The sequence below is a fragment of the Eleutherodactylus coqui genome, chromosome 10, assembly GCF_035609145.1.
Source record: "Eleutherodactylus coqui strain aEleCoq1 chromosome 10, aEleCoq1.hap1, whole genome shotgun sequence".
Lineage (NCBI taxonomy): Eukaryota > Metazoa > Chordata > Amphibia > Anura > Eleutherodactylidae > Eleutherodactylus > Eleutherodactylus coqui.
In genome coordinates, this window is record NC_089846.1 from 38575509 (window position 1) to 38601794 (window position 26286).

At 39.9% G+C, this 26286-nt stretch overlaps 1 protein-coding gene across 4 annotated transcripts in view; it reads right to left on the minus strand.

The window, feature by feature from the left end:
* TNC (tenascin C) overlaps nt 1–26286 on the minus strand; it is a 117807-nt gene that overhangs the window by 14621 nt on the left and 76900 nt on the right. For all 4 annotated transcript variants that reach the window (XM_066580834.1, XM_066580836.1, XM_066580835.1 and 1 more), the window contains 4 exons: nt 22055–22185; nt 11754–11886; nt 7002–7153; nt 814–910 (listed from right to left, as the gene is read on the minus strand). In XM_066580834.1, the coding sequence (XP_066436931.1) occupies nt 814–910; nt 7002–7153; nt 11754–11886; nt 22055–22185 (513 nt within the window). The remainder of the gene's footprint in view (nt 1–813; nt 911–7001; nt 7154–11753; nt 11887–22054; nt 22186–26286) is intronic.

The following is a 26286-nucleotide window of genomic DNA, read 5'->3' on the forward strand; positions in this document are numbered from 1 at the left end:
AAGTAATGTTAGAAAAAAAATTGGACCTCCTTTCAGTTTTTTACGCACGGGAGTAAAATAAATGGACACAAGCAATGCATATGGATGCAACAGACATGCACACGAATTAAGGCCTCTTTCACACGGGCTTTGCAATTTTCGGCCATCAGTGTGGCGGGCAAAAATCACATGAACAAGAAAAAGTTCTGCCTAAATCTCGCATTTTCTCGTCCATTCATACGTCCATACATGTACGTATAATACATTATTTTCACACTGATATCCCTTAAAGGGGAATTCCCATCTTAGAAATTCTTTTTGAATGTGTTTGAAACCGCAGAACAATACATTCACCCATAAGATGTGTATTTCCAAAATGCTCCGTTCTCCAGATATTGCAGAATTTGATTCCTCTGCCCTCCGGTTATTTACTGCATGTTGTCAGCAAAACAGACCACCTCTTCTATGGAAAGAAATAGCAGAGCACAATGGTAACTGGTGGCCGGCCTGAAGGCTAATGCCAATGTGCTCTTGAGATCCCGACCAGCAGATTTAGATGAAAGAAGTGTGTAAGCACCGGCCTTCTCTGCTCCTCTCCTATTTCTTTCCATAGAAGAAGTGGTGTGTTTCCCTAGCAACAAAGCAGTAAACAACCAGAGGACAGAGGAGACATTAGCTATAATATCTGAAGAATGGAAACATCTTATGGGTGGGTGCATTGTTTTGCGGTTTTGGACACATTGAAATAAGATTCCTAAGATGGGATTACCCTTTTAAATTTCTTATGTGCTTGCAGAAAACTTTTTAATGCAGAGATTGGCTTACTGTACTTACCTAAGAAAAATTCATTTTGGGGATCTCCAAATCCGGCACTATAAGTTTTCCAATTTCTATAAAACTCTTCAGACCCATCAGTTCTTCTCAAAAACACCTATAAGGTAGAAAATGGATATTTGTTGGATGTTTGTGTATAATTGCAAACCACTTCTCTCAAATGTTAGATGCACAGTGTTGTGTAAAAGTTTTAGGCATGTGTGGATAAAAATTAAGACTTTTTAGCAAAAATTAGAATGCATCTGATTAAGTTCAAATTTATTCTGCAGCCAGACAATGACCCTAAACATCCAGCCAATGTAATTAGGAACTATCTTCAGCTTAAAGAAGAACAAGGAGTCCTGGAAGTAATGATATGGCCCCAACAGAGCCCTGAACTCAACATCAACCAGTCTGTCTGGACGAGACAGAAGGATTTAAGCAAGTCTACGTTCACCGAAGATCTGTGGTTAGTTCTCCAAGATGTTTGGAACAACCCCCCTGCTGAGTTCCTTCAAAAACTCAATGCTAGTCTAGAAGACTTGATCCTGTCTTGAAGGCAAAGGGTGGTCACACCGAATATGTATTGATTTGATTTAGATTTCTCTTTTGTTAGGTTCACATTGCATTTTGCTAGTTGACCGAAAGACTATTAACACTTCTATTTCTGAAAGCATTCTTACTAGAGATGAGCGAGCGTACTCGGCCACGCCCCTTTTTCGCCCGAGTACCGCGATTTTCAAGTACTTCCGTACTCGGGCGAAAAGATTCGGGGGGCGCCGTGGGTGAGTGGGGGGTTGCAGCAGGGAGTGGGGGGGAGAGGGAGAGAGAGAGGGCTCCCCCCTGTTCCCCACTGCTACCCCTGGCGCCACTACGCCTCCCCCCACCCTCCGAATCTTTTCACCCGAGTACTGAAGTACTTGAAAATCGCGGTGCTCGATCGAGTAATTACTCGAAACGAGTATATTCGCTCATCTCTAATTCTTACCTTACAGCATTATTTCCAAACACCTGCCTACAACTTTTTCACAGTATTGTACATTTACTGAAAATACCTTTGATTCATGTTTCACCTGTTACAAGGGTTGCATGAAATATACAAAGCATAACCAATTTCATCCCGAAACAGTACCAATTGTATCTATAAACTGCATGCGGTGTTGAACTTCAACTCTTTTCCAGCCTATGGATAACAGTGGTGTAATTTCTAGCCGCCATGTTTTTTTTCTAATTTCCTACAACCCCTTTAATTGAGGTGATAACTTTCTTTCTCTATCCTCATTATTGTACTAGGACAATTTCAAAGTGATATGGACTGAACTGCTCCAATTCTCCTGAAATGAAACAAGCTCCTGACTAAATTGGGATTTCCTGAAATTGTCCTCCAAGGATTTGATGACCAGTTTGTAACTACTATACAAAATGATACAAAGTTTTATTTTTTTCAATTAAGATTAAGCAATTACGTTGTGTTTCTTTCTAAATGGCCATTCACCGTGACTTAACTTAAAGGGGTTATCTAGTTCAGAAAGCCCTACGGTGGAATTCTGAGCTAATGATTGGAGGGGGATGATCTCACTTGAATCTATTAACAAGAGTGGTAGATAGCTACACAGAATATCTCTCTTTGGAGGACTCAGCATGTTCACATATTACATGGCAGCCCATTGATGCTCTGTAATACTTCATTTCTCCTGAGGGGGTGCTACAGTTGGTGCAAGGTTCTCCCATAGATTACGATTGAGTGCTTGAGATCCCAGTTAAAGGACAGGAGATCACATAAATGTTGAGGAATCATTCAAAACTGTCCAAAGGAGACAATCTTTTTAACTATAAAAAATGTATACACACTTCAATAGCGATTGTCAATGGCCATTTGAAAAATCCGAATTGAATTATGGCGGCAATTTATAGGACTGTGTTGTCTCTAAAGATGTCAGACATCCTTTGATGTTTATATAAATCTAGTAATAAAGGTTTTACGCAGATATTTTTCATGTTGAAGTAAATATACATTTTTTGGGACACTCTGTAGATATAGAATGTTAAAACTTCATGATGTTCTGACATTGTCATAAATAGTCACCTGGAGTCAGTTAAACGGATGGTTGCCCAGGGACATCTAAGACATAAGCGATAATTTGATTGGTATGGTTATGGTTTTTCAGTCTTTGAAGTTTTCTTTGCTTTTTTAGGCCGGTGTCACATTGGCGTAAGCACATTTGCACTCTATATTTGCACAATGGGTGTTTTTGAGAATGCTTGTGCGTGTTTTTTTACTGCATTGCGTGGATTGCAATGTGCAATTTAGCTAATTAGTTCAATACAAGCTATTTTCATGCGCAAATGCACAGGAAAATAGTGCATGCTGCGTATTTTTCTTGCACGAAATGTGACCGCAAAATACGCTTATGTGAATGAATCTATGGAAATCAATGAGTTATATTAACTGCATATTGCGTGTGCAAATACACCCGTATGACACAGGCCTAAAATTCATGTGTGAAACACACAGAGAGTAGAACCCATTAGTTTAACCCTTTCCAATCCACTGTCTGATGTCTAAAGACATTCTGATTGAAGGCTATATAGCTCTGATGTCGGAAGATGTCCGGCAGGGTATTCTTACTGTAGATTACTGGCCGCTCTGTTGTCGGGGGCCTCTCCAGCATGCCCCATACCGCAGTACTGGCTCTAGCCAGCAGATGTCGCCATTGTATAGTGGCAGAAAGAGAAAGCCCCCTAGGAAACCCTGAATCCAAAATTGGATTGCAAAGGGTTAAATGGGTTCGTTCTAATTTCCTTTTTTGCGCTCGGAAAAAAAATAGGAACTACTTTATTTTTGTGCGCATTTATGCACCAAAAGCCCCCATAGATGTCAATGGGAGGTGTGCGCATTACGTGACAGATGAGCAAAACACTGAGCAATTCTGGGGGGGAAAAAAAAAACACATTTGGAACTCATTAGTCTAAATAGCCATTTAAATCAGGACATGTTTGTCTACCGCACTAAATGATCATGCCTTATGTGCACAAAAAGTAACGTAAAATATGCCGATATGTGCGCAAAAGAGCCTCGTACATAGTGCAAATACGTTGCACTGAGGTGTACAGAAAAACAAATATGCCGGTATGAAGGAACCCTTGGGCTGTATTTACATGGGTGACTTTACCTGACTTTTCATCTGACTTTGATTTTACTACCTTTCAGGAAAGGTATGCATACAATGCATCCTATAGCTATAGTTTGACATATAATTTGGGGTATTTTAGTACTGTACAAATGCTCTGCATTCTTTTAATATTTCCCGACAGATGTTACAAAAAACCTATAGACTAAATTAGAGAATAGATAGGTACTGTATATATCATACAGTTGTATATTTAACATATTAGATTTGCTTCATTAACATAGTAACATAGTTTGTAAGGCCGAATGAAGACAATGTCCATCTAGTCCAGCCTGTTTATCCTCCTGTGTTGTTGATCCAGAGGAAGGCAAAAAACCCCAAGAGCAAAAGGCAATTAGCCCTTCTGGGCAAAAAATTCCTTCCCAACTCCCTAATGGCAATCAGACTGTTCCCTGGATCAACCCCTAATAGTTCCTACCTGCCTGTAAACCCGGATTAACAAATAACCTAAGATTTATAACCTATAATGTCCTTCCTCTCCAGAAAGACATCAAGTCCTCTTTTAAACTCTTCTATGGATTTTGCCATCACCACTTCCTCAGGCAGAGAGTTCCACAGTCTAACTGCATTCTATCATTTTTCATTCTTAAAAACGTATAGAAAAAAGCCTAGAAATGTCCAAGAACTTGTTCTAAAATATAATTTTACAATGTGTAGTTTTGAAAAATTGGATATGTTTTTAGTTAAGTAGCATAGGTAAGGCACTTATTTCACTCGTCTTAAGCTATAAAGTGTTCTCTGGTCTTAAAGATTTAATAGTCTACCCTCAGGATAAGCCATCAGTGTTTGATCCCTAGGTCTCTGACCTCTTGGATCACCATTGATCAGCAGAATGGACTGACGAGTCTGTTCTTTTAGCCAGTACTTCAGCCTCTTTATTCTGATGATCATTGGGAGTGCCAGGACTAAGACCTCCCCCAATGAAGCTTTGACGACTTATCCTAATTACAGCTTATTGTTTAAAAAAAAATTGTTTTATTATTAATGTTCTGGGATCTACTCAGTGGCTTCAGTTTCCAGTTTGCCTTTACCATAAATATGCTTAAATGACATTTACTTGGAGACTATATTGAGTGATTTATGATATATTTTTGTCTTTTCAATTTTTTGCACTTCTTTATTTCATGAAAGGACTTAGATGAAGTCTGCAGATGTTTCTATTCACGCCAAATTGTTAGGCAAGAATTGACCTTCAAAATGAAACATTTAGACAGGTTGTGGACTGATCAGCAAGAATAATGTGTCATATTAACTGTGCGTTGATCAGTGATACCTAATGTATCTGTATTTTTGAAGGGTCACATTCCTCTCAATGGCAGGTACACAACATAAAAGTAGTTTAGAGCGAACAGTCAACCCCTGTTTCGGGTTGAACTTTGCTTAAAGTTCAGTTCAGCAAGAATCCAAACCTCTGGCGGTTCATCTCGGCCAAACCAACTAATATACCACCACTTCTTTTAAGGGTATTAATGACGTTCTCATTTGGTTCAAATTAATAAGGACCAAACTAAACGTTTTGCGAGAATTCAGTGAACCTGAAATTTTGAAAAGTTCACTCATCACTACACAAGAGTCTTTATATATTAGTATTCATGGGCACTGGGGCACCCAGACTACGAATCATTGCTGTGAATGTTCCTGTAAGTCAGGCAGAACATAGAATGATTATGTAGTCCTTTTTAATGCTATTGAAGGTTAAACAATTTGAGTATAAATTAACCATTATCTGCTTATCCCTGCTGCACCTTAAATTGGTATTCCAGTGATATTGTTATCCCTTCTCTGCAGGATCGTGCATAATTAGCTGATCAGTGGAAGTCTGACCATCAGGACCCCAAGGATCACCAGGACAGGGGTCCCATGTCCTCCGAGAGACTGGCAAAATGAATGGAGTGGCATTGCGCATGCTCAACCACCACATCATTCAGGTAAATGAGAATGCAGAAAATAGCTAAGTTCAAGCACTGAGCGATCTCCAGCACTCTCATTGAAATGAATGATGTGGCGCCTGATCATGCTTGATGTCGCTTCATTCATTTTGCTAGTGTCTCGGGGGACATGGGCGATTGATAGGGATCTTAGTAGTCAGATCCCCACTGATCAGCTAGTTATTCCCTATCCTGTCATGGATGAGCGTGCCAGATGTTGACTGCTTGCAAATAAGTCTTGAAAAGTTAATCAGCCATGCTAGGTATTTTTTGGTTGTTGCTGGGTGTTGTAGTTAAAAAAGTCATTCATGCCAAACGTCAGATTCTAGGTGTCCTCACACACTTTTTGGCTGCTCTCCTTAAGGAGACACGACACCACTTCTGACCATCAATGGAAGCTCATGCTAGGCCACGAATCACAGCAGAGATTGATCAGCGATTTGTCATTTTAACTCATGGCATTGTTAATCATGATGACAACCTTCATGTGATAATTATAAATGACAAGTCATATAGAATATGGATTTCTGTAGCGGCTAATGTATGACCAACGTAAGGGACCTTTCACACAGGATGGAATATTCCACAACAGTGTTGTGGTATATACCCTCCTGCAGAATATTCAGCCCAAAATCTGCACTGCCCCGTTCTCTAGCAAGGGGGAGCCTATTTGTTTACTTACATTTTGTCTATAGACAAGGGAAACGTGAATAGGTAATTGTCCTAAAACAGATCTGTTTACCAGCATTGATGTGATATATAAATGGACACTTAACCCTTTTCAGTCCAATTTGTATCCTGGTTTTCCTAGGGGGCTTACTCTTTTTCTGCCATTATACAACGGTGCTACATGCTGACTAAAGCCAGTACTGTGTGAGGTGACACTACGGATAGGCTCCGACAGCAGAGAGGCTGGCAATATACAGTAAGAGAACCCCGACGGATGTCTTCCAACATTGGAGCTGTACAGCCTTAAATCATAATGTCTTCAGACGTCAGACAGTGGATTAGAAAGGGTTAATGGATCAGTTTCAACGATTTAGTTTTCAGCTGTTTAGATCATGTGACGTAAGTAATTTTTAATACTTACAATCCATCCACCTCCGTCAACATTCATTTCACAAAATACTTCCATAGGTTGGGACTGGTCACCATTTACATAAATAGTATACATTCCTGTTTCAGTCTCTCCATTTAGGATGGCTTGAGAGCAGTCTCTAGGGAATGGATATAGGAGTCCAGCTAGAATAGAAAGTGAAAAAAAATGGGTTAGAAACTTTGGCATCAACATTTTCAACTTCATTGAAGAAGTGTCTCCTTCAAATAATCTGAAATGCCAAATGGTCACATCATTAGGGATCAGGAAGTTGTTTACAATGAAGGAATCCCCAACCTCGAAAGTACGTCTCATTTATGATGTGACTTTTTGACAATCACAAAAATGTACTGGAACTCTTAAGATTCAATAAACTATGTACTATAACTGCATGTCCACCAGGAGCTGTGTACTTAAAAATCACAGGGCCCTGTAATGAAATGGGTCACACTCCTCATGGAGAGCTCAGACAAAGGTACTTTCAACATAATTTTGTAACAAGTCCTTATTAGAGATGAGCGAGCATACTCGTTAAGGACAAATACTTGAGCGAGTATCGTCCTTTTTGAGTATCTGCCTGCTCATTCGCAAAGACTCGGGTGCCGACGGGGAAGAGCGGGGGGAACGGGGCGGAGATCTCTCTTCCCCCCTCCCCCCCCCCCCCCCCCCGCTCCACCCTGCTCACTCCCGCAACCCACCGCTCACCGCCGGCACCAGAATCTTTGCGGACGAGCAGGAGTATACTCGAAAAGGACGATACTCGCTCAAGTATTTGTCCTTAACGAGTATGCTCGCTCATCTCTAGTCTTTATATGTGTTGCAGATGAAGTTTTTTATTGTACCTTCATAGTTATACAAGTACAGTTTTTATTTATGAGGCCCACTAAGTTTTGTATTACTTTATTATGTTCAAGTCTGTCCCAACCAACCTGTAAAAACTTACATACAAACAATAAAACCACATTTCTCTCAAAGGATTGGTAGTATTAAGGATTAAGTATTTCAATCCTAATATATTTCGTAAATCCTCTCTGTTCTCTGGCACAGACGTCTCATTCAAAGTCTCAGAAAATCGAATATGTATGTGATGGAAAACAGAAGGTTTCCAGTTCTAACACGACAGATATGATTTTTGCTCTAAATACGGTAACTGTAAAGCCTGAGCTTTAAGAACAGGAAGAATAGAGAGTCTACAGCTTCTGTGTGTAACCGCAAACACAAGGAAGCCAATAATAATTTGCTATAGGGAATAAAGTATCCCTCCCTTATCCAATGCTTGCTGCTTCCATAACATCTCTATGTGTTAGTCCCATCAACTGCCTTTAGCCAAAACTTTTTTTTCCTATCAGTATGGCTTAAAAACTTAGGTTGTTCCCTTTCGGGATTAACTCAGAAATGTGCTTTAGATTTCAGTGCAATGAAACCATCAGGAGGACATCCTGTTCACTTGATAGCCAGCCAGGGCGAGGTAAGTAGCCCAGAACAAATTCTTTGTCTAGTCTTCAACTCTTTGTAGTGTGTCCTTTGCTTCCAGCAGTTACTAGTCTGGCTTCCCTCACTGTACGCGAGTCCTTCCAAGCACATGTTTCCTTTCAAATATGAATGACTTTCCATTCAATAACTTGAGAACTTAGGCACCCTTAGGTCATATTTGGGTCAGACCGTACAAAGTTATAGGACGTTGTATATATTTTAGCCAAGCATGTATGCAACCATTTACAAGACAAAGACCCAATGTGCCAAAAAGATCCCCTTTTCCCAATACAATACCCTAAAAGCTCGACGACATATAAAATATGCAATCCGTAAAGCACTGCATAATAGAGTCTACCTCTAAACGATTGGTAAATCACAACTGTCACCAAAGTATGTATTTTCCCCTAGAAGAAAGGTTTAATTTTCTGCTTGAAGGGGACGTGGAATGCTTTTAATGCAGCCTTGACATTTAAAGAGGTGGAAGCTAGAACAGCACTTACAGTATGGTCCTGTCAGCAAGACTACTTATATTTCTTTTGTTAAGCTTTTAAAATGTTGTTGCAAATAATTCAGCTCTGCTTATTATATCGATTGGCTCTGTCTACCTTTAGGATGAAAAAGTATGAGCAATCTCTTGGTTTGATATCTCAAAATCAAACATATTGCCAGAAGACTTATCTCACGCATTGCTACGAGATTCAAATAGTACACATAGGGCCATATCATACGGAAAATACCATAGAGAGTGTGAAAAAGGACGTGAAAAATGTTTATTTTCCATTACTCATTTAGTAACACCTCCATACAGTGGGTCGTTATTTTCTACCACGTGGGGATGAGATTGTTATGCCAACTCTGCCAGACACACTGGTGAGATGAATTAAATCTGATGCAAAGGAAAAGCGTAGTATGTTGCTTCTTTCTTTTTTCAAAGGGCCTCTGAAATCCTGTTGGTTGCCTTGGGCAGCCACTCTACTTACATGAATAGCATAAATATATCATGTAACTTTCAGTAGGGAGAAACTGCAAGGAAGAATAGTCCCATAATACAACATGCTATCTATAAAACAAAACACAGAAAAAACACCGTAAAGGTATAATAATTTCATTAATAAAATAGGGTTCTAATTTGGCCTTGTTTCATGAAACCGCATGCCTGTATTACAGGAAATGGAAAGTGCAACGGTTGTTTAGTCCACTGTTACCTATAACAGTATAACCTTTGGACCACTTGACCATTTGCCTTGTAGCATTGCACTTCCCATAGGCTGGATGGAATAAATAGGAATTGTGGAACAACCAGAGATCATCTCATCGACATATCCCATAACAGCTGCTTACACCATTGTCTATCGCAGAGGTCCCCAATAGTGATGAGCGAACTTTTGAATGCTTTGGTTTAGCCGCATCACCAAACTTTTGCAAAAAGCGTGTTTGAGTCCGAATTAGTTCAAACCAAACTAGAAGTTCACTAAAACCCAAAAAACTGGTGGATAATACGGTCTAAGAGTCATAAAAGCCCTGTATAACTCTGAGACAGTGTTATACACCAGTGTTCAAGACTAATGTTGAGTGAACTGAACTGATAGAACTCTGTTTTGGGTAGAACTTTACTAAAAGCTCAGTTTGGGTTTGTGCTGAACTGAATTTTTAGCAAAGTTCAACCCGAGAAAGGCTTCTGCTGGTTTGGTTCACTCAACACTAGTCCCCAACCTTTTGTGCCTTGTGAGCTGCAGTTGACTTTAAGCCACATTCAGCTCAAAAATGGAGAAGTTTTTAGTCTAGGGTTACCTAATGACTTTCACCACAACACTTTTACGAAGCCAAAGATAACAATATGATTCTGCTACATTGCATCTTAACATACGCCATGAGCAAATGTAGTTATCTTATGATTCCCAACTTGCTGTGGCCGAACAATCAAAAAGTCCAAACCTGATGGATTTCTATGACTTTTTAGTCAGCATGATCACGGCAACTTGTAATTTACAAGTCGGGATGAAATGTAGTAGGACCATATTGCAATCTTGGCCTTGAGTCAAGTCGCTGTTTTGCCCTCCCCTAGATGAGGAGTAACAAGAAATTGCAAACAGTTACTGATAAGTATATCAGTGTGAAATCTGACAACAGGATTGTGGCATCCAAATTGACACTGTTTGGTGGTTAGAATATGTAGTAGTAATGTCAATTGCCAGTACATATGTTCAGAATTCTGGACTCCAATTGCGAGCCTCACAGCAGGGGCCATATGTGTCTTCCGAGTCACTGGTTGGGGACTGCTGGTTTATGGTTCACACATCCCATTTGCAAAAGCTTAAAAGGGTGGTACCAGAATAGCAAGTTATGCACTATTCACAGGGATAACTTTCTGATTGGTCAATGTTTCACCGCTGATCTCAATAACAGGGGTCCTGTTCCCCCGTCCTCCTCATTCTGTGTTTACTGAACCCCCCCCCCCCCCCCACAGTTAGGAGGCTGAATGGAGCACTGGTCAAACAATGGACCAGTTCTTCATTCCCTTTCAATGGGACTGCCAAGTACATGAGTGGCAATCCACTTGGGTATTTCTGTCACTCCCATTGACATGCAGCACTGACTGCACACCCTCCTCCCACAGTAAGAGGAAAGTTGGATATGGGAGTCCAATTCTCCAGATTAGCGGGGGTCTCAGTGGTGAAACCCCCACAATCAGCAAGTTATCCCATATCTTGTGCATAGGAGATAACATGAATATTCTAGTACAACCCCTTTAAGGGCTTAGTCACACGGGCGCATCGGCCCTTGCTGCAGGAAGAAGGACTCCCTGCAGCGCGGAAGAAAGAACACATGACCGGCAATGAAGCGGTCACATGTTCTTTCTTCCGGCGCTGCATAGACGTCCGTCCTGAAGTGCGTCCGTCTTCTTCCTGCAGTAACACAGGTGCCAATTCGCCCGTGTGACTAAGCCCTAAGACTCATAGTTTTAACATTTTTTTTTATGATTTTAGAGCTGATTTTAGGTAATTTTCTTTATCCGGTGTTACTTGCTGTTACTTATCATCACATCTATGTACATGGCAATGTTATAAGAATACATCAGTAATGCAATATGTAATGGAGCATACACCAATTTTCTTCATGCAAATACACATGCAATCCATAAGTAAAATTGGACACACAAGTACAGTAAGCGTACCACATGGACCCCCAACACACTCATGTGCATGAGCTATTACATTGCAGTAGTCACTGTAAAAGAAAATAAAGAATATCAAACAAAAGCATCCTTACTTGTTGTGAATGTAGTTTGGATGACCTTGCTCTTGATGTTTCCATTTATTGACTGAAGTCTTACGGTATACTTTGACGAGGGACTGAGGTCTTGCAGTCTGTAGGAGGTTGCATCCGGGTCCAAAGCTACTTCCTGTTACAATGAGAAAAACCAACAAAAAATATGTAGCGTTAATAACATTTTATTTCCCAAGACTCTATAATAGTCAAATACATAATAATTAGAGATGAGCGAACCTACTCGGCCACGCCCCTTTTTCGCCCGAGCCCTGCGATTTTCGAGTACTTCCGTACTCGGGTGAAAAGATTCGGGGGGCGCCGTGGGTGAGTGGGGGGTTGCAGCGGGGAGTGGGGGGGGGGGAGGGAGAGTGAGAGGGCTCCCCCGTGTTCCCCGCTGCTACCCCCTGCTCTGCCACGCCTCCCCCCGCCCCCCGAATCTTTTCACCCGAGTACAGAAGTACTCGAAAATCGCGGTGCTCGATCGAGTAATTACTCGAAACGAGTATATTCGCTCATCTCTAATAATAATCAAATAGAATGATGAATACTTTAGTTTATGTAGAAATACCACTCAGAATATCATGTTAAACCCTTACTGACACACATATAGCTATATATGTCCTAACTGCACATACGCCTATAGTTAGAGCGTATATAGATGCTCATGGTATATGCTGTGCATGCAGTGGGCTCAGGAGCTGAGCCAGCTTCATACTCAACAAGTATTGGTTGTCTTTTCATTATACTGTAAAAGCAATCAAGAGACTGCAAGTTCAAGTCCCATGTGGGGACTAAAAAAACCCCCCAAAATAGCTGAAATAAATACCATACATTTTAATTATTAAAAATTTTTAAAAAATATTAAAAGGTAAATATAAACCCTTTTTCCAGTTGTCGCATCAATAAATTTAAAAAATGGTAAAAATTGGTATAGCTGCATCCATAAAGGTACAATTTCTTAAAATATCACATTATTAATCCCACATGGTAAACACCATCAGGCCTTAGTCAGACGGGCGTTTTTTCGCGCGATTTGCGGATCGCATGATGGATGCGCATCCGCAAATCGCGTGACCGGTGCCCAAAAATCGCCCGAAAATCTGCTCCTAGCCGCGTTTCATTAGAAACGGGCCGGAGCTGTCCAGCGCATTGCATTCAATGGAGCTGGCAATACAGCCGGCTGCATTGAAAGCAATGCGCTGTGGGCGAGTGTGGGATGAATTGTCGGGAAGGGGTTAAATATATAAGCCCTTCCCTGCAATTCATCCAGAAAAGTGTTAAAATAAAAAATATATATATACTCACCTGCTCCCGGCAGCCGGAGTTCCGCGCGGCCGGCCTGCAGTGGGTGTGAAGGGGGTGTGAGTCAGGCCGGCCGTGCGGAACTCCGGCTGCCGGAAGCAGGTGAGTATATATATATTTTTTATTTTAACACTTTTCTGGATGAATTGCAGGGAAGGGCTTATATATTTAAGCCCTTCCCGACAATTCATCCCGCGCACGCCGGCAGCCCATTGCTTTCAGTGGAACCTGCTGTATTGCTGGCTCCATTGAATTCAATGGGCAAACATCGTTCTTCTCTGCCACAGCTGTTACAGCTGTGGCAGAGAAGAATGATTTGTCTTCTATATGTTCTCAATGGGGTCGGCGCTGCTGCCGCCGGCCCCATTGAGCGCATATAGAGAAGAGAACAGGAATCGCAGATCGCAGATAGGTGCGATCTGCGATTTCTGTTCTATAATTTATCGGACGAGCGCATAAAAAGCGCTCATGTGTCCGATACCATTGCAAAGCAATGGTTTTAAAAAATCGCTGGACGCATGCGCATGCGCAAATCGCGCGAAAAAACGCCCGCCTGACTAAGGCCTCAGAATGGAAAATGCAATGTCAGAATTGAGCATTTTTGTTCACCCTGCTTCAAGAAAAAATGAATAAAAAGCAATAAAAACATCTTATGAACCCCAAAATAGTACAAGTAAAAACTACAGGTCATCCCGCAAAAAACGAGTCATCACACAATCTGATTGATGGAAAAGTAAAAAAGTTATGATTTTTTTTTAAACTGTGATTGCCAGAATGTTCCTGTGACCTGGACACAGGAACATTCATGATCCTTGCTAATGATAGGGTTAAGCAAGATGCCTGCATCCTCCATGCTGAGCTGACCCAAAGCAATTTAAAGGAGTGTTCCCATCTTGGCCAAACATGGCCGTGATGGGAAGATTGCTCTGTACAAAGTAGCCAGAAACAGCCATTGCGGCTGGGCTACTCTGTTTTGATAACTTCCAAAGAAGTCAATGGGAACTGCACAAATAGCATAGCACTATTTTCCTAGCTCACGCTACTATGCTGTTTGCACCACTTTTATGGAAGTTACTGAGACATTGAAGCAAAGCCCACTCAGCTGTTTCCATAATACCAACCATCCCTGGCCACCTCAAACAACTGGGCTGGGGCACAGTAGGGAACACAACTTGAGATAGGTGCTGGTTCCTCCTCTGAGACCCTCATCTATCGGATTTTTATGCTATATTCTGTGGATATGCCCTAAAAGCCTGAAATTCGAATACCCCTTTAAGAAAACATGATCTATATTGGTCAAACCAAAGTTAGGAGAAACAGCAGGCCCATTTTGACTGTCGCCCAAGGGCCCACATATACTTGGTACTGGACCTGCATACTGCATGTCCATGTTTATGTGGATCTATAAATTGTCAAACTATTATATACCCATGTTATAGCCACGCAACACATTGCACAAACATAATATTTCCAAGATGGTTGTCAATGGAGAATGTTGACCGTAAACTACAGTATAAATGTAGTGAATACAAATTTCAGCTGGAAGTAGTCAAATGTTAATTCATGTAATACACCATGTATGTGGTTAGCCCTAATAATGTTATAATGTTTCTCTTTTCTGGAAGGATGTCAAGAGAGGTTTGTAAACTCATTAGGCCCACACAGTTTGGCTAATTGGTTTGTTACAATATGTTTACTATATGTCATGTCCCATTTATAAGAAGCAAAGTCAAATATCAACTTTCATGCTATTAGTAATACTTGGACATTTTAGAGACAGCACCAGTAGTCTGTATGGAAGCCATTAAAAGTTTTGCAACTTGTAGTCTCCTCTAACTTTGAATAAATGTGGATACATTATGTTATTCTCAATGGTTATTAGCTTTGGAATTAGTTGCTAATTGCATCCCTGGATCTTGTCCACGGTTCAATGGAGAGTAGCAGTGACACACATAGAAAACCAATGGTCCTTCTCATGACTGAGCAGGCAGGTCTGAGCACTGATTAAAAGTCATATAAAAAGTGGGAAATCCTACCAAATGGATTAGAAAAATCTCTAGCTTCTTCTAGAAACAGCTTCATTCTTGACTAATTCTTGAAAGGTAAATCAAGCAGTTCGAATTTAACCCAAGGCCATAGACATGGCTATCTTCAGGGCCACCCAGATACTACTTTCGTGCAACATACATGATAAGCCACTATTGCTGCTGCTCAGTCTTTTTAGTCATTGTAATGAGGCCACTGTATACAGTACATTAAAGGGAGTCTGCCAGCTTTAACATGCTGTCCAAACTCCATGTTATAGAGTAGGGGGAGCTGAGCAGATAGTATATAGTTCTGTGGTGAAAGATTCAGTAGAACTTGCATTTGAATTATTTAACCTCTCCTTATTCTAAGCTGAACAGTCCAATGGGCGGTCCTATCAGTGATTGACAGCTGCCCCTGTATGTACAGTCATACACAGATAGCTGTCATTCACTGATAGGACCGCCCACTGGACTGTTCAGCTTAGAATAAGCAGATATATGAATGTGAGTTATACTAAATGTTTCCCCATAAAACTATACATTTATCTACTCAGCTCTGTCTGCTCTATAACATGATGCCTGCAGTTTGAACAACATGTTCAAGCTGACAGACTCCGATTAAAGGTAAATTGCTTGCTTAGGGAGAGCATCCAGAAGGTGAGACGAGACTTATAAGGCCATGCATGCTCCTCAGGGGCGTAACTCTAGAGGATGCAGGGGATGCAGTTGCACCCAGGCCCTGGAGCCTTAGGGGGCCCATAAGGCCTCTCTTCTCCATATAGGGAGCCTAGTACTATGAATGAAGCATTATGTTTGGGGGCCCTGTTACAGGTTTTGCATTGGGGCTCAGGACCTTCAAGTTACGCCTCTGATGCTCCTCTAGGAAATGTATGTAAATGCGAAGATGGAACAGTGCTACCTATTAGAAAGTATTATTCCTGCACGTCACTGGCAGACCTTTTAATGAACCTTGTAGCTATAACTGGTAATATAAGCCAAAGCCAGAATCTTCTGCAGAAGGAAAAGATAACCATGCGCAGACAGACTGATTTGGAGTTGTCGCCCTTCATCAGAATGCAGCAGGTTGCTGACTTGGCTAGGTGAGAGACCTATGACATGGGTCAAGAAGTGTATGGTTCCTTCATGGGGAGAACACCTAGAAGTTGTGAGGAGACTTCTAATAAATGGTGCTGTTGATGCATTGTTCTATTTTGCCATTTGCATAAATTTCCCAGAGGAGCATGTATCAACTTTTAAGTCTCCTCACACCTTCTAGGTGCTCTCCTCAGGTAGAAACCATATCCTTCCTGATCCTAGCCATAGACCTCTCACCTGGCCAAACCAGCAGCCTACTGTACATTGATGAAGACAATCTATCTGTGCATGGTTATCTTTTCCTTCTGAAGAAGACTTTGGCTTTGGTTTATATTCCCAGTCATTATTACAAGCCTTGTTAAAAGCTCTGACATTGACTTGCAGGAATGCTGCCTTCCAATAGGTGGCGCTGTGAGTGATTGTTTCATCATTCCATTTACAGTACATTAAATTCCCCCATTTACCCACAGATGACAAGCAGTATATCCCTAATCTTTGGGCTATGATACCCATCAAGCATATAAGACTGTTTCTGATGAGAAATGCAAGAGCAAAAGGCAAATGACTTAACTGAGCTTGACAGTGGCACATTTCCTGATCTCTGACTCATATCATTAGCAAAATTACTTTGTAATTAAAATGTTTTGCATGTTAACCTTTGAGTGTTTCCAAATTATGGTTCTAATATAGTTTAAGTACTGTGTTATGGTACTTGTCTAAGACGTATAAATGCATGAAGCCTTTCAGAGATTGGACTGTAGTGCACTCTGTTCAGTCTACTTACTAATTGCAATATCTATCTGTCTATCTGTCCGTCTATTTGCAATTATTCACCCATATAGTTAATAACCATCCCCATTTTTAAATGTCTCCTAGATTAACAGTTTATTCCTATCTGAAAAAGTGATAGAATACAGCTAGGATATGCCATGACTTTATGACCGGTGGAGGTCCAACTTCTGGGACTGCAGTTGAACCCATTTACTTGAAGGGTGCATGGAAGAACAGACTAAAGTCGCTTTAGACTGGGGCAGTCATCCCAGTGATTATTGCTCCAGTGCTTTTGCAAAGGAGCAATAATCGTTTAGTGAATCGAGTCGGAGTGGCTGGAGATCGCTTCACAGTAAACAGGCAGTATTTTATAGATACATGAATTCCTGTTTACACAGGTCAATCGCCGTTTGTTTTTTATGCCTACAGAAACTGAATGGCCGACGATAAGAGGTCAAATTATCATTTGCTGTTCAGATTCGCATGATCCGGCAAGAATCTGAACAATAATCATTCCATTTAAAAGGGCCTGTAGACACAAAAGGTTGGACCACCACCAATAACAGCATAATGGCAAAGCCTAGCAATATGCCATCACTTAACAAGATGAAAATAAGCTGAAATTCACATGAACATGTCTCTGCTGCAACCGTAAAAATCAGAGAAAAAAAAAGAGAATAGTGTACGGGCGCTGTCTGATTTTCATGAATCTGTCATCTTTGAGAACTATTCTCATCTATAAATTGGACCTGCATAACGCATGCTACTCATATGGTCTTCTCCAGCACTCCGGAACACTATGACGGGATGCTGATGGGTTAGGATAGCAGTCTGGAGCCTACTAAAAAGCTCGGTAGGCAACATTGAAAATTACTATGTAGTGCAATATTGAAGTATTGCACTGCAGTGTATTGTACAAGCAATCAAGTGATTGTAAGTTCGAGTTCCCTATAGGGGCTAAAAAATGTAAAATGTAGAAGAAGTTTAAGTCATTTGTTCTGCACTACACTCCACTCAAAAAAAATTACACAACTGCAATTTTTCACTCCACATAAATATTTTTCTACGTTTTTAAGTAAATTATATGGTACATTAAATGGTACAATCAAAAAAGTCCTCAAACAGCTATGTTGATGGAAAATTAAAAAAGTAAAATCTGTGGTCTTGAAGGGGTTAAGGAGGGATGTTCAGCGAACTGATCCAGTAAGTATTACTTGAAATAGGGTCATACTGGTTCAGTTTGCTCAACACTAGACCTAAACACTATTGTGTAATACTGTCTAAGATCCATAAAAGCCCTGTATAATACTCTTATAGAGTGTTATACACCAGTTTTAGGGGTTTTGGTGAACTTCCACTTCTGCTTGAACTAAATTCAGACCAAACCAAACTTTTTGTGGCAGTTCGGCAAACTGCCTGAACAAAAGTTTCAAAAGTTCACTCAACATTATTAAACACTTACAGATAATTATACTGTTTGATTGTCACTGAACCTAGTAGAGGCTTAGGCTTGTTGGGAAAAGAAGAGGAAGCTTACAATGTTCACAGTTGCAATTACTAAATGATGGTATGAGAACATTTTGATAGACAGTACTGTGTAAAAGTTTTAGGCAGGTTTGGAAAAATAGAAGGCATCTGATTGGCTCCAAATTTCCTGCATCAGGATAACGAACCCAAACACATAGCCAATATGACTACAAACTATGTTCAGTGTAAAGAATAACAAGGAGTCCTGGAAGTGATGATATGGCTCCCACAGAGCTCTGATCTCATCATCATCCAGTCTGTCTCAAATTACATGAATCTGAACAAGCTACATCCACAGAACACCTTTGCTTAGTCCTCCAAGATGTTTGGAATAACCTCCCTGTTGTGTTCCTTCAAAAACTGTGTGCAAGTGTTCCTAGAAGAATCAATGCTGTTTTGAAGGCAAAGGGTGATCACGCCAAATATTGATGTGATTTTAGATTTCTCTTTTATTCATTGACTTAAAATGTTGGTATTTGGCAAGAAGATATTCACACTTCTATTTTTAAAAACATTCTCTTAGGCATTTTTTTCACACCTGCCTAAAACGTCTACACAGCACTATACATGTAGGATTAAATACCCCAATATGTTTTCAGTTTTTTTCGGCTCCCTTCAGACAAAAACTGCTCGAGGTTGAAATACATGTGCATTTCTAAACTATATAAAAGGAGCTGTCACATTATTGAATATGTAATAAGTATGTCCACTGATGATATGGGAAAAGTATTTATATGTTACAAATCTGCTATGAACATTACATGGAATGAAGGTCAACTGTTCTTCTGGATTTGGAATTTGGTGAGTGTTTTAATCATTAGCTGGACATAACCCATTGCAAATATTCAATCCTTCTCTTGGCTTTTTAGACCTCAGCATGTAGATACTGGATGCTCGTGTCTTACCTCATTTAGAAGAATTCAAGAATTTTACCTGTCCTTTCTTGCTAAAAAATAGTCATAATAATTTCTGGCTTTGTGGCCTCAAGCACATTTCTATAAAGCCATCTGCATTTTTTGCATTTCTTCATCTGACTACGGTATATCCTGAACTATTGCAAAATGTCCTTAGTAGCATTTACTACTCGAAACTAAACCACTAAATTCAACCCTCCTCCCCCCCTACATTTACTTACTACAGATATGACAGAAGAAAGATCTATGATTGGCCCCTGAAAAGGAGGGGGACAATCCATTGAATAGGTGAAAACTTGAATATTCATTCCCTAACTGGAATACCCTTTGAAAAAATTGAGCTACTTGCTAAATACATTGTATTACCAATCAAGCAGAGTTAAATAGTTACAACGTCTACTACATTAGGCCATGGCTGCATTTAAAATCCTACTGGTTATTATTGGAGACAGTAGCGATGACTGAATTTTTTAAAAGTTCAGTTTAACCGGTTTGCGAAACTTTTGCTAAATGTTTGTTTCAGTTCAAATTAGTTCATACCATACTCGAAGTGCAGAGAAATGCCTAAAACTGGTGTATAACATTGTCTAGGAGCCACAAGTCCTAGAGTGTTATACAGGGCTTTTATGACACTGAGGCCTTAGTCACACGGGCGTTTTTTCGCGCGATTTGCGGATCGCATGACGGATGCGCATCCGCAAATCGCGTGACCGGGGCCAAAAAATCGCCCGAAAAATCTGCTCCTAGCCGTGTTTCATTAGAAACGGGCCGGAGCTGTCAAGCGCATTGAATTCAATGGAGCCGGCAATACAGCGGCTCCATTGAAAGCAATGGGCTGCCGGCGAGTGCGGGATGAATTGTCGGGAAGGGGTTAAATATATAAGATTGGTCCCTGCGCTGAGCCAATGAGAGGCAGCAGTCGCTCACCCATTCATGAATTCATGAATGGGTGTGTGAGTGAGAGCTGCCTCTGATTGGTCAGGCTGTTACCAATCAGAGGAAGCTCATTCAGCCCCGGCTGCTGAATACTATAGAGAAGCAGTTCAGGAGAACTGCCAGCGGCTGCAGCTGAACTCTGGCTGCAGCGGAAAGGTGAGTATACATTTGTTTTTAATTTTTACACATTTCTGGATGAATTGCAGGGAAGGGCTTATATATTTAAGCCCTTCCTGACAATTCATCCCGCGCTCGCCGGCAGCCCATTGCTTTCAATGGAGCCGGCTGTATTGCCGGCTCCATTGAATTCAATGGGCAAACATAGTTCTTCTCTCAGAGAAGAATGATTTGTCTTCTATATGTTCTCAATGGGGTCGGCGCTGCTGCCACCGGCCCCATTGAGCGCATATAGAGAAGAGAACAGGAATCGCAGATCGCAGATAGGTGCGATCTGCGATTTCTGTTCTATAATTTATCGGACGAGCACATAAAAAGCGCTCATGTGTCCGATACCATTGCAAAGCAATGGTTTTAAAAAATCGCATTACATATGCTATAACTCAGGAGTAATAATATAATCGTAAAAGTATTCAACTTTTTGTAAAAAGAAAAAATTCTATATGTAAAATAGTTTCTAAAGGTAGATCTACAAATTAAATAGTTTCTTTCTTCAGAAAAAGTGTATTAAGCTAAGGAAAGGCAAAGCTTCTGCTACTAGATGAATGCTAGAGGAGTGGAATTGACATGATGCTCTTGAAATGGTTGCTTGGTGACCTTAAGTGAATTATCAGATCAATTCTTGTCAAAAGGATAAGACACAGGTGACAGATTCACCTTTTTACTTCCAAAGTTATTTATAGATTAGTGTAAACTCAGGTCACCCTGCTTACCTTTTACACTTTGGAAGGCAACTAAAGTAAAATAATTGGAGGAGCTATACCTTAGAGGAATAGGAAAAATCCCAAAGTTTGCTCAGTTAATGTTACGATACACAGTACTGCTGTATGAAATGCATTGGTCATAAAAAGGTAACTTCACTAGTAGCATTGAGCGACCCGAACCAGTAGAACCCTCCGCTTTGTGTTGAATTTGGCTAAAAGTTGGGTTTGGCACAAACCCGAATCAAGGTTTTAAAGTTCTACCCAAAACAGGGTTTGCTGGATCTTTTTGCTTAACACTAGTCCTAAACATTGGTGTATAATGCTGTAAGAGGCAAAAAGACTTGTATAACACTCTAGGAAGGCTTTTATGGCTTTTAGACAATGTTATACACTAGTCTTAGAGGTTTGGGTGAATTTTGTGTTTCGTTCAAAGTAATTCAGACCCAGCCAAACTTTTTGCAAAAATTCGGACAATTGGCCAAACTGAATTTTTCAAAAGTTTATCCACAACTACTCACTAACACAAACTCTGAAATATAGAATGGTCGTGTTAGTGAGTAGTGGTGAATGAGCCTGAGGGAGTAATAAAGAGTGGCCCTAACTCTGTTGAACTGAGCCCCATAAGCTTGTTCTGCAACAATTTGCTAAGTTGGCTTTAGACATCATCTCCATGAGGCAACGTCTCTGTTTCATAAGTGAATATCCTTTCCAGAGACAAACTAGGTCACGTGTTAAGGAATTTGTGAGCACCATGGACCCAAGACAAAATGTGAATGCTTTCATTATATGTCCATGAATGTGGTGTAATACTGATAATATTAATATTGTTTAGAGTAGATTATGATTACCTTCAGTGTTCCATCCACAGACTCATAGATGAGCAAGAAACCTGTGATCATTGATCGTGGTGGTCTCCATGTAATCAGAGCAGATTCTGACTGAATTTCACTTGCTGTCAAATCTTTAGGGGCATCCAAAGCTGTATACAAGAAAGAAACTGGTAATTAACTATTTGTAGGATTCACTGTTTTTCCTTATGTACTGAATATCTTGAATAATGAGAAAAAAACTTACAAATGGACTTATCTTAAAGAGTACCTGCACTTTCACTTCCGAGCTCTCCTGCTCTGTCGGTTGATTTAGACTGCTTCCAGCAGCTAAAGACCTGCCCTAGAAGGAGCCAAAAATGGCTGATGGAGCAGGAGACCTCCGAAGTGAAAGTGCAGGTACTGTTTAAAGTAGCATAGACTTATAGGCCTATTCCAATCCAGGTCTTGAACACTAGAATAACTGTTTTTTTTTTACAGCATTGCCTTTTAACTGCTGAAAGAGTCATACATGACTCCCATAGTGATTCTAGTGTTAACAAAAACTTCTATAACTAGTTATAGACTTCTATGACTAATTATCAACATTAAAAAGTCTTAATAATCCAGAAACTTAATGTAATATGATTATGAAAGATGGATTTTGAAATTATCATACCGTTCACATGGTGAGACATATCTGGAATTATAACTTTAGTATATTTTCCATTAAAATTTTTATGTAAACTCAAATTGCAATATGCAGGGAGAGGCAAAAGTCTGGACACACCCATTTAACAGGTGTAATAATGAGAAAATTGACTTCCAAAATGTGAAAGTAGTAATTGGGAAGGAGGCTGCATTTTTTGGTGAGGACGTTTATGGTGGCCATTCTGAACTCTGCCAAATTGAATTCTGCTCTGGTTTTCAAATGGGAGGGGCATTATGTAATATATTATTCTTGCTTAGAATTTACTCATTAATACACTGGAAGTGTCATTTTTTTCCCTCTTTACTGGACCTCTACACCCAATTCAGTGCCCAGGGAATTGCACATCCAGCCATCTGCATACAGCCACAGCAAAGTGCAGCAGTGCACCATGTTCTTGAAAGTAACTTGAGAACTCACTGTTCTCATTGAGCACAGATGGAAATATGGTATCCTGTAACATGGCATACTATGGTATCCTTCTTCTCACAAATCATCAATGAAAAAACGCACAGGATGTCAGACACAATTTTGCCCTTGCTAAACTCCTAAACAAGTTAAGATAGGGCAAAACTTGCACATAATTTCCTTCCCATTTGAAAAACCTGAGCTGAATTCAGTATGGCTCAGTTCAAAATGGCCACCAAAAATGTCATGTCCACTAAAAAACATACACAGCCCATAAGCTCTGCTGGCAAAGAGAGCTGGAAGACACCGCGTATGGGCTGGGTATGGCACTGTGCATGCCTGGGAATCTGATGTCTAGGACATGCGTAGTGTGATTTTTAATTTTTTTACGTTCCCCGATCTGTTCAGAGTGGGGATGCGTATCGAAACATTGCCCATACACAATGTATTGGGTACGGGCAGTGTATCACATGCAACCAATGGAAGGGCTGTGTATTATTCGCTAAGAAATAGAGCATGTTGCGTTTTATTTCTCCTCTGTATGGATATGCTGTATCTACACGCTGGTGTGCATGGAACAATGAAAGTCTATTGAGTATCATTGTCTCCATTCACTGTGAATCACGTAATATGTGGGGAGAAAATGCCCATGCACATGAGCCCTTCAATGTGTGTGCCCAGACTTTTGCCTCACACTGCATAACACAAGAAAGCTGTGAATTGTGGGTCATTTTAATGCAGTATTTTTTATTTCTTTTAAATATATATATATATATATATATATATATATATATATATATATATATATATGTATGTATATATATATATATTTATTTTTTTTCTATTTATTTCTTTTTTTTTTTAATTTTATTTTTATTTCTTTTTTTTTTTATGGAAAAAAAGCCCTGAGTTTCGATGGCACAGCTATGAGTAAAAGGTCTATTAGGTGCATTATCAGGTGATTTTTATAATGCACTCAATTCTTGTTATATATCATTTTCCATCCTCACAAACCTCAGTTAAGTCCTGTCTCTAACTGTAAGAAGGTTGGATTCCGGAGAAGTCTCCCTGCACTGCTATGTCTGATTTAGCAGGAAAGGCAGAGGAAAAAAAATCACAAAGAAAAGTGCTTATAAAGTTATTATGTGAGGCAAGTGCACCGATTGTAAATCTTCGGAAGCTCGGCTTCATTGTTTGCGCAAATAAAGGCACAAGACTATTGTAGACATGCGTGACAGATGCATCCAATGTTTAATATCCATATCCTCTCAACCGTATTGGGGAGAGAATACAGAGTTCCTGTCAAAAAAGACATCACTGCTGCAAACCATCAGAAGGAAACCTGTAAGCAAACAAAAGCATTGATAATGAATTTCTTGTAACTCCTAAAATACAACACATTTCCAGGCTTCACGGCTCCTTTGTCAAGCAACAGAGAGTGACGCCATAGAGCCAAGAATGGGTGGCATTTTAAGAGCTACAGCTAAATCATACGTTTTTTATTTACCTATGAGATTCCTTCTCATTGCTTGTGCCATTGATATTTGGTTCCCTCTCTTAACAGTGACTCCGGTCTGCTGAAGGGACCATAACTTCTTTTATTGAAGCCTCAACCCTCAGCTCAAGGGATCAAGAATATGCAAGATTTCTACTAAAGTGGAAACGCCCATATAAAATGAAAATGGTTTGACAGATGGTGATCCAATTATGCATACATGTTGTAAGGGAAGGGGGAGAGACCTGTTATGCCATGTAACCAGCATGACTGCCATTTTGAATGCTGCCATCTCGGATTAAACTTTAATTTGCCCAATGGGAAGGTAGGTGTGTGATATATCAAACTAGCAGAGAATTTCACCACAAAACCAATGGTGTGCTTCATTTTAACATAACTTTAACCATTCTCATGTTAACACGGGGATTTTTCTTTATTAAAGGCAATGTGAATGATGGCGTTATCTCAAGCAGAATGTGTTCTTATGTAAGGTGGATAAAGTCTGTGAGGTCATGCCAAGTCCCTTGTTTACTCTGAAAAGATACAGACTGTTGCTTATCTGAAACACAGAATTGTTGATGCTTGTGGTAGCATTTAGTCTGAAGCTTTGGTGAGAGTTCATCAAGAATGGGTGAAAATAATAGTGTTAACACTCCAATTTGGTTGCAGCATTTTGACACATTCTGTAGAGATTATGGTCTATGTTCTGATTTCACATAAAATCACTGTGTTAACATGCGAATGATTAAAGTTATGTTAAAATACCTTTTTGGTTTTCTTGTAAAAGTCTCAGCTAGTTTTTTTTATTAAACTTTTTGTAAGCGTAACAAGAACAACTCTCAAAGAGGGCAACAAAAAACATGGAAAAGGAGGGGAGGAAGTTGGGAACTGAATGGCGTTAAATCAACAAATCAAGATAAATGGTGAGAATATACTTCTTTAACTTAAGTCTGTTTTACAGTTCCTACTGAGTTTAAGTCCCTTTCAGGTGATAATATGCGTAAGATGTATGATGGAAACCAAAAAATCCTCAGTGTGCGATTTACCATTCATTAAGGATCCTTGAACCAAAATGTATTATATGTTCTTTTGTTTGACATTAACCTGCCATTCATCACACACCTAACTTCTCATTGGAAAATATTAGCGTTGAATCCATGATGGCAGAATTCAAAATGGCTGTCATGTTGGTGACATGACCTAACAGATTTCCCCCTTGTATGCAAATTTGGCTCACCATCTGCCAAACCATTTCCATTCCATATGGGTGTTTCCCCAATTTTGAGTATACAGGAAATCCTTCCAACTAAAAACACCAATGGGGGAGTTTTGTTCCTTTAAAAAAAAAAAATAACATTTATATATTTACTATAAAAATAGTTTTAGGCATTCCAATAAAAGTGCCTTTGAAGCACAATAATAGCATGTCAACATGGAATTTCTATTACATGCAATTTTTTGTGCTATTTTCCATTGCTCCTAATGGCCTATATATGAACCTAGACACCCACCCAAATCTCCAGACAGTCACCACCCCCACACACAGCTATTTACTTGCTAAACATGTTGATGGCCGATGCTCTAGAAGGTTCTTATTCTGTTCATTCAATAAATTGTTCCTACTGCCTTATATTTTTGAATTTCTTTTCATCTGACAGCTAT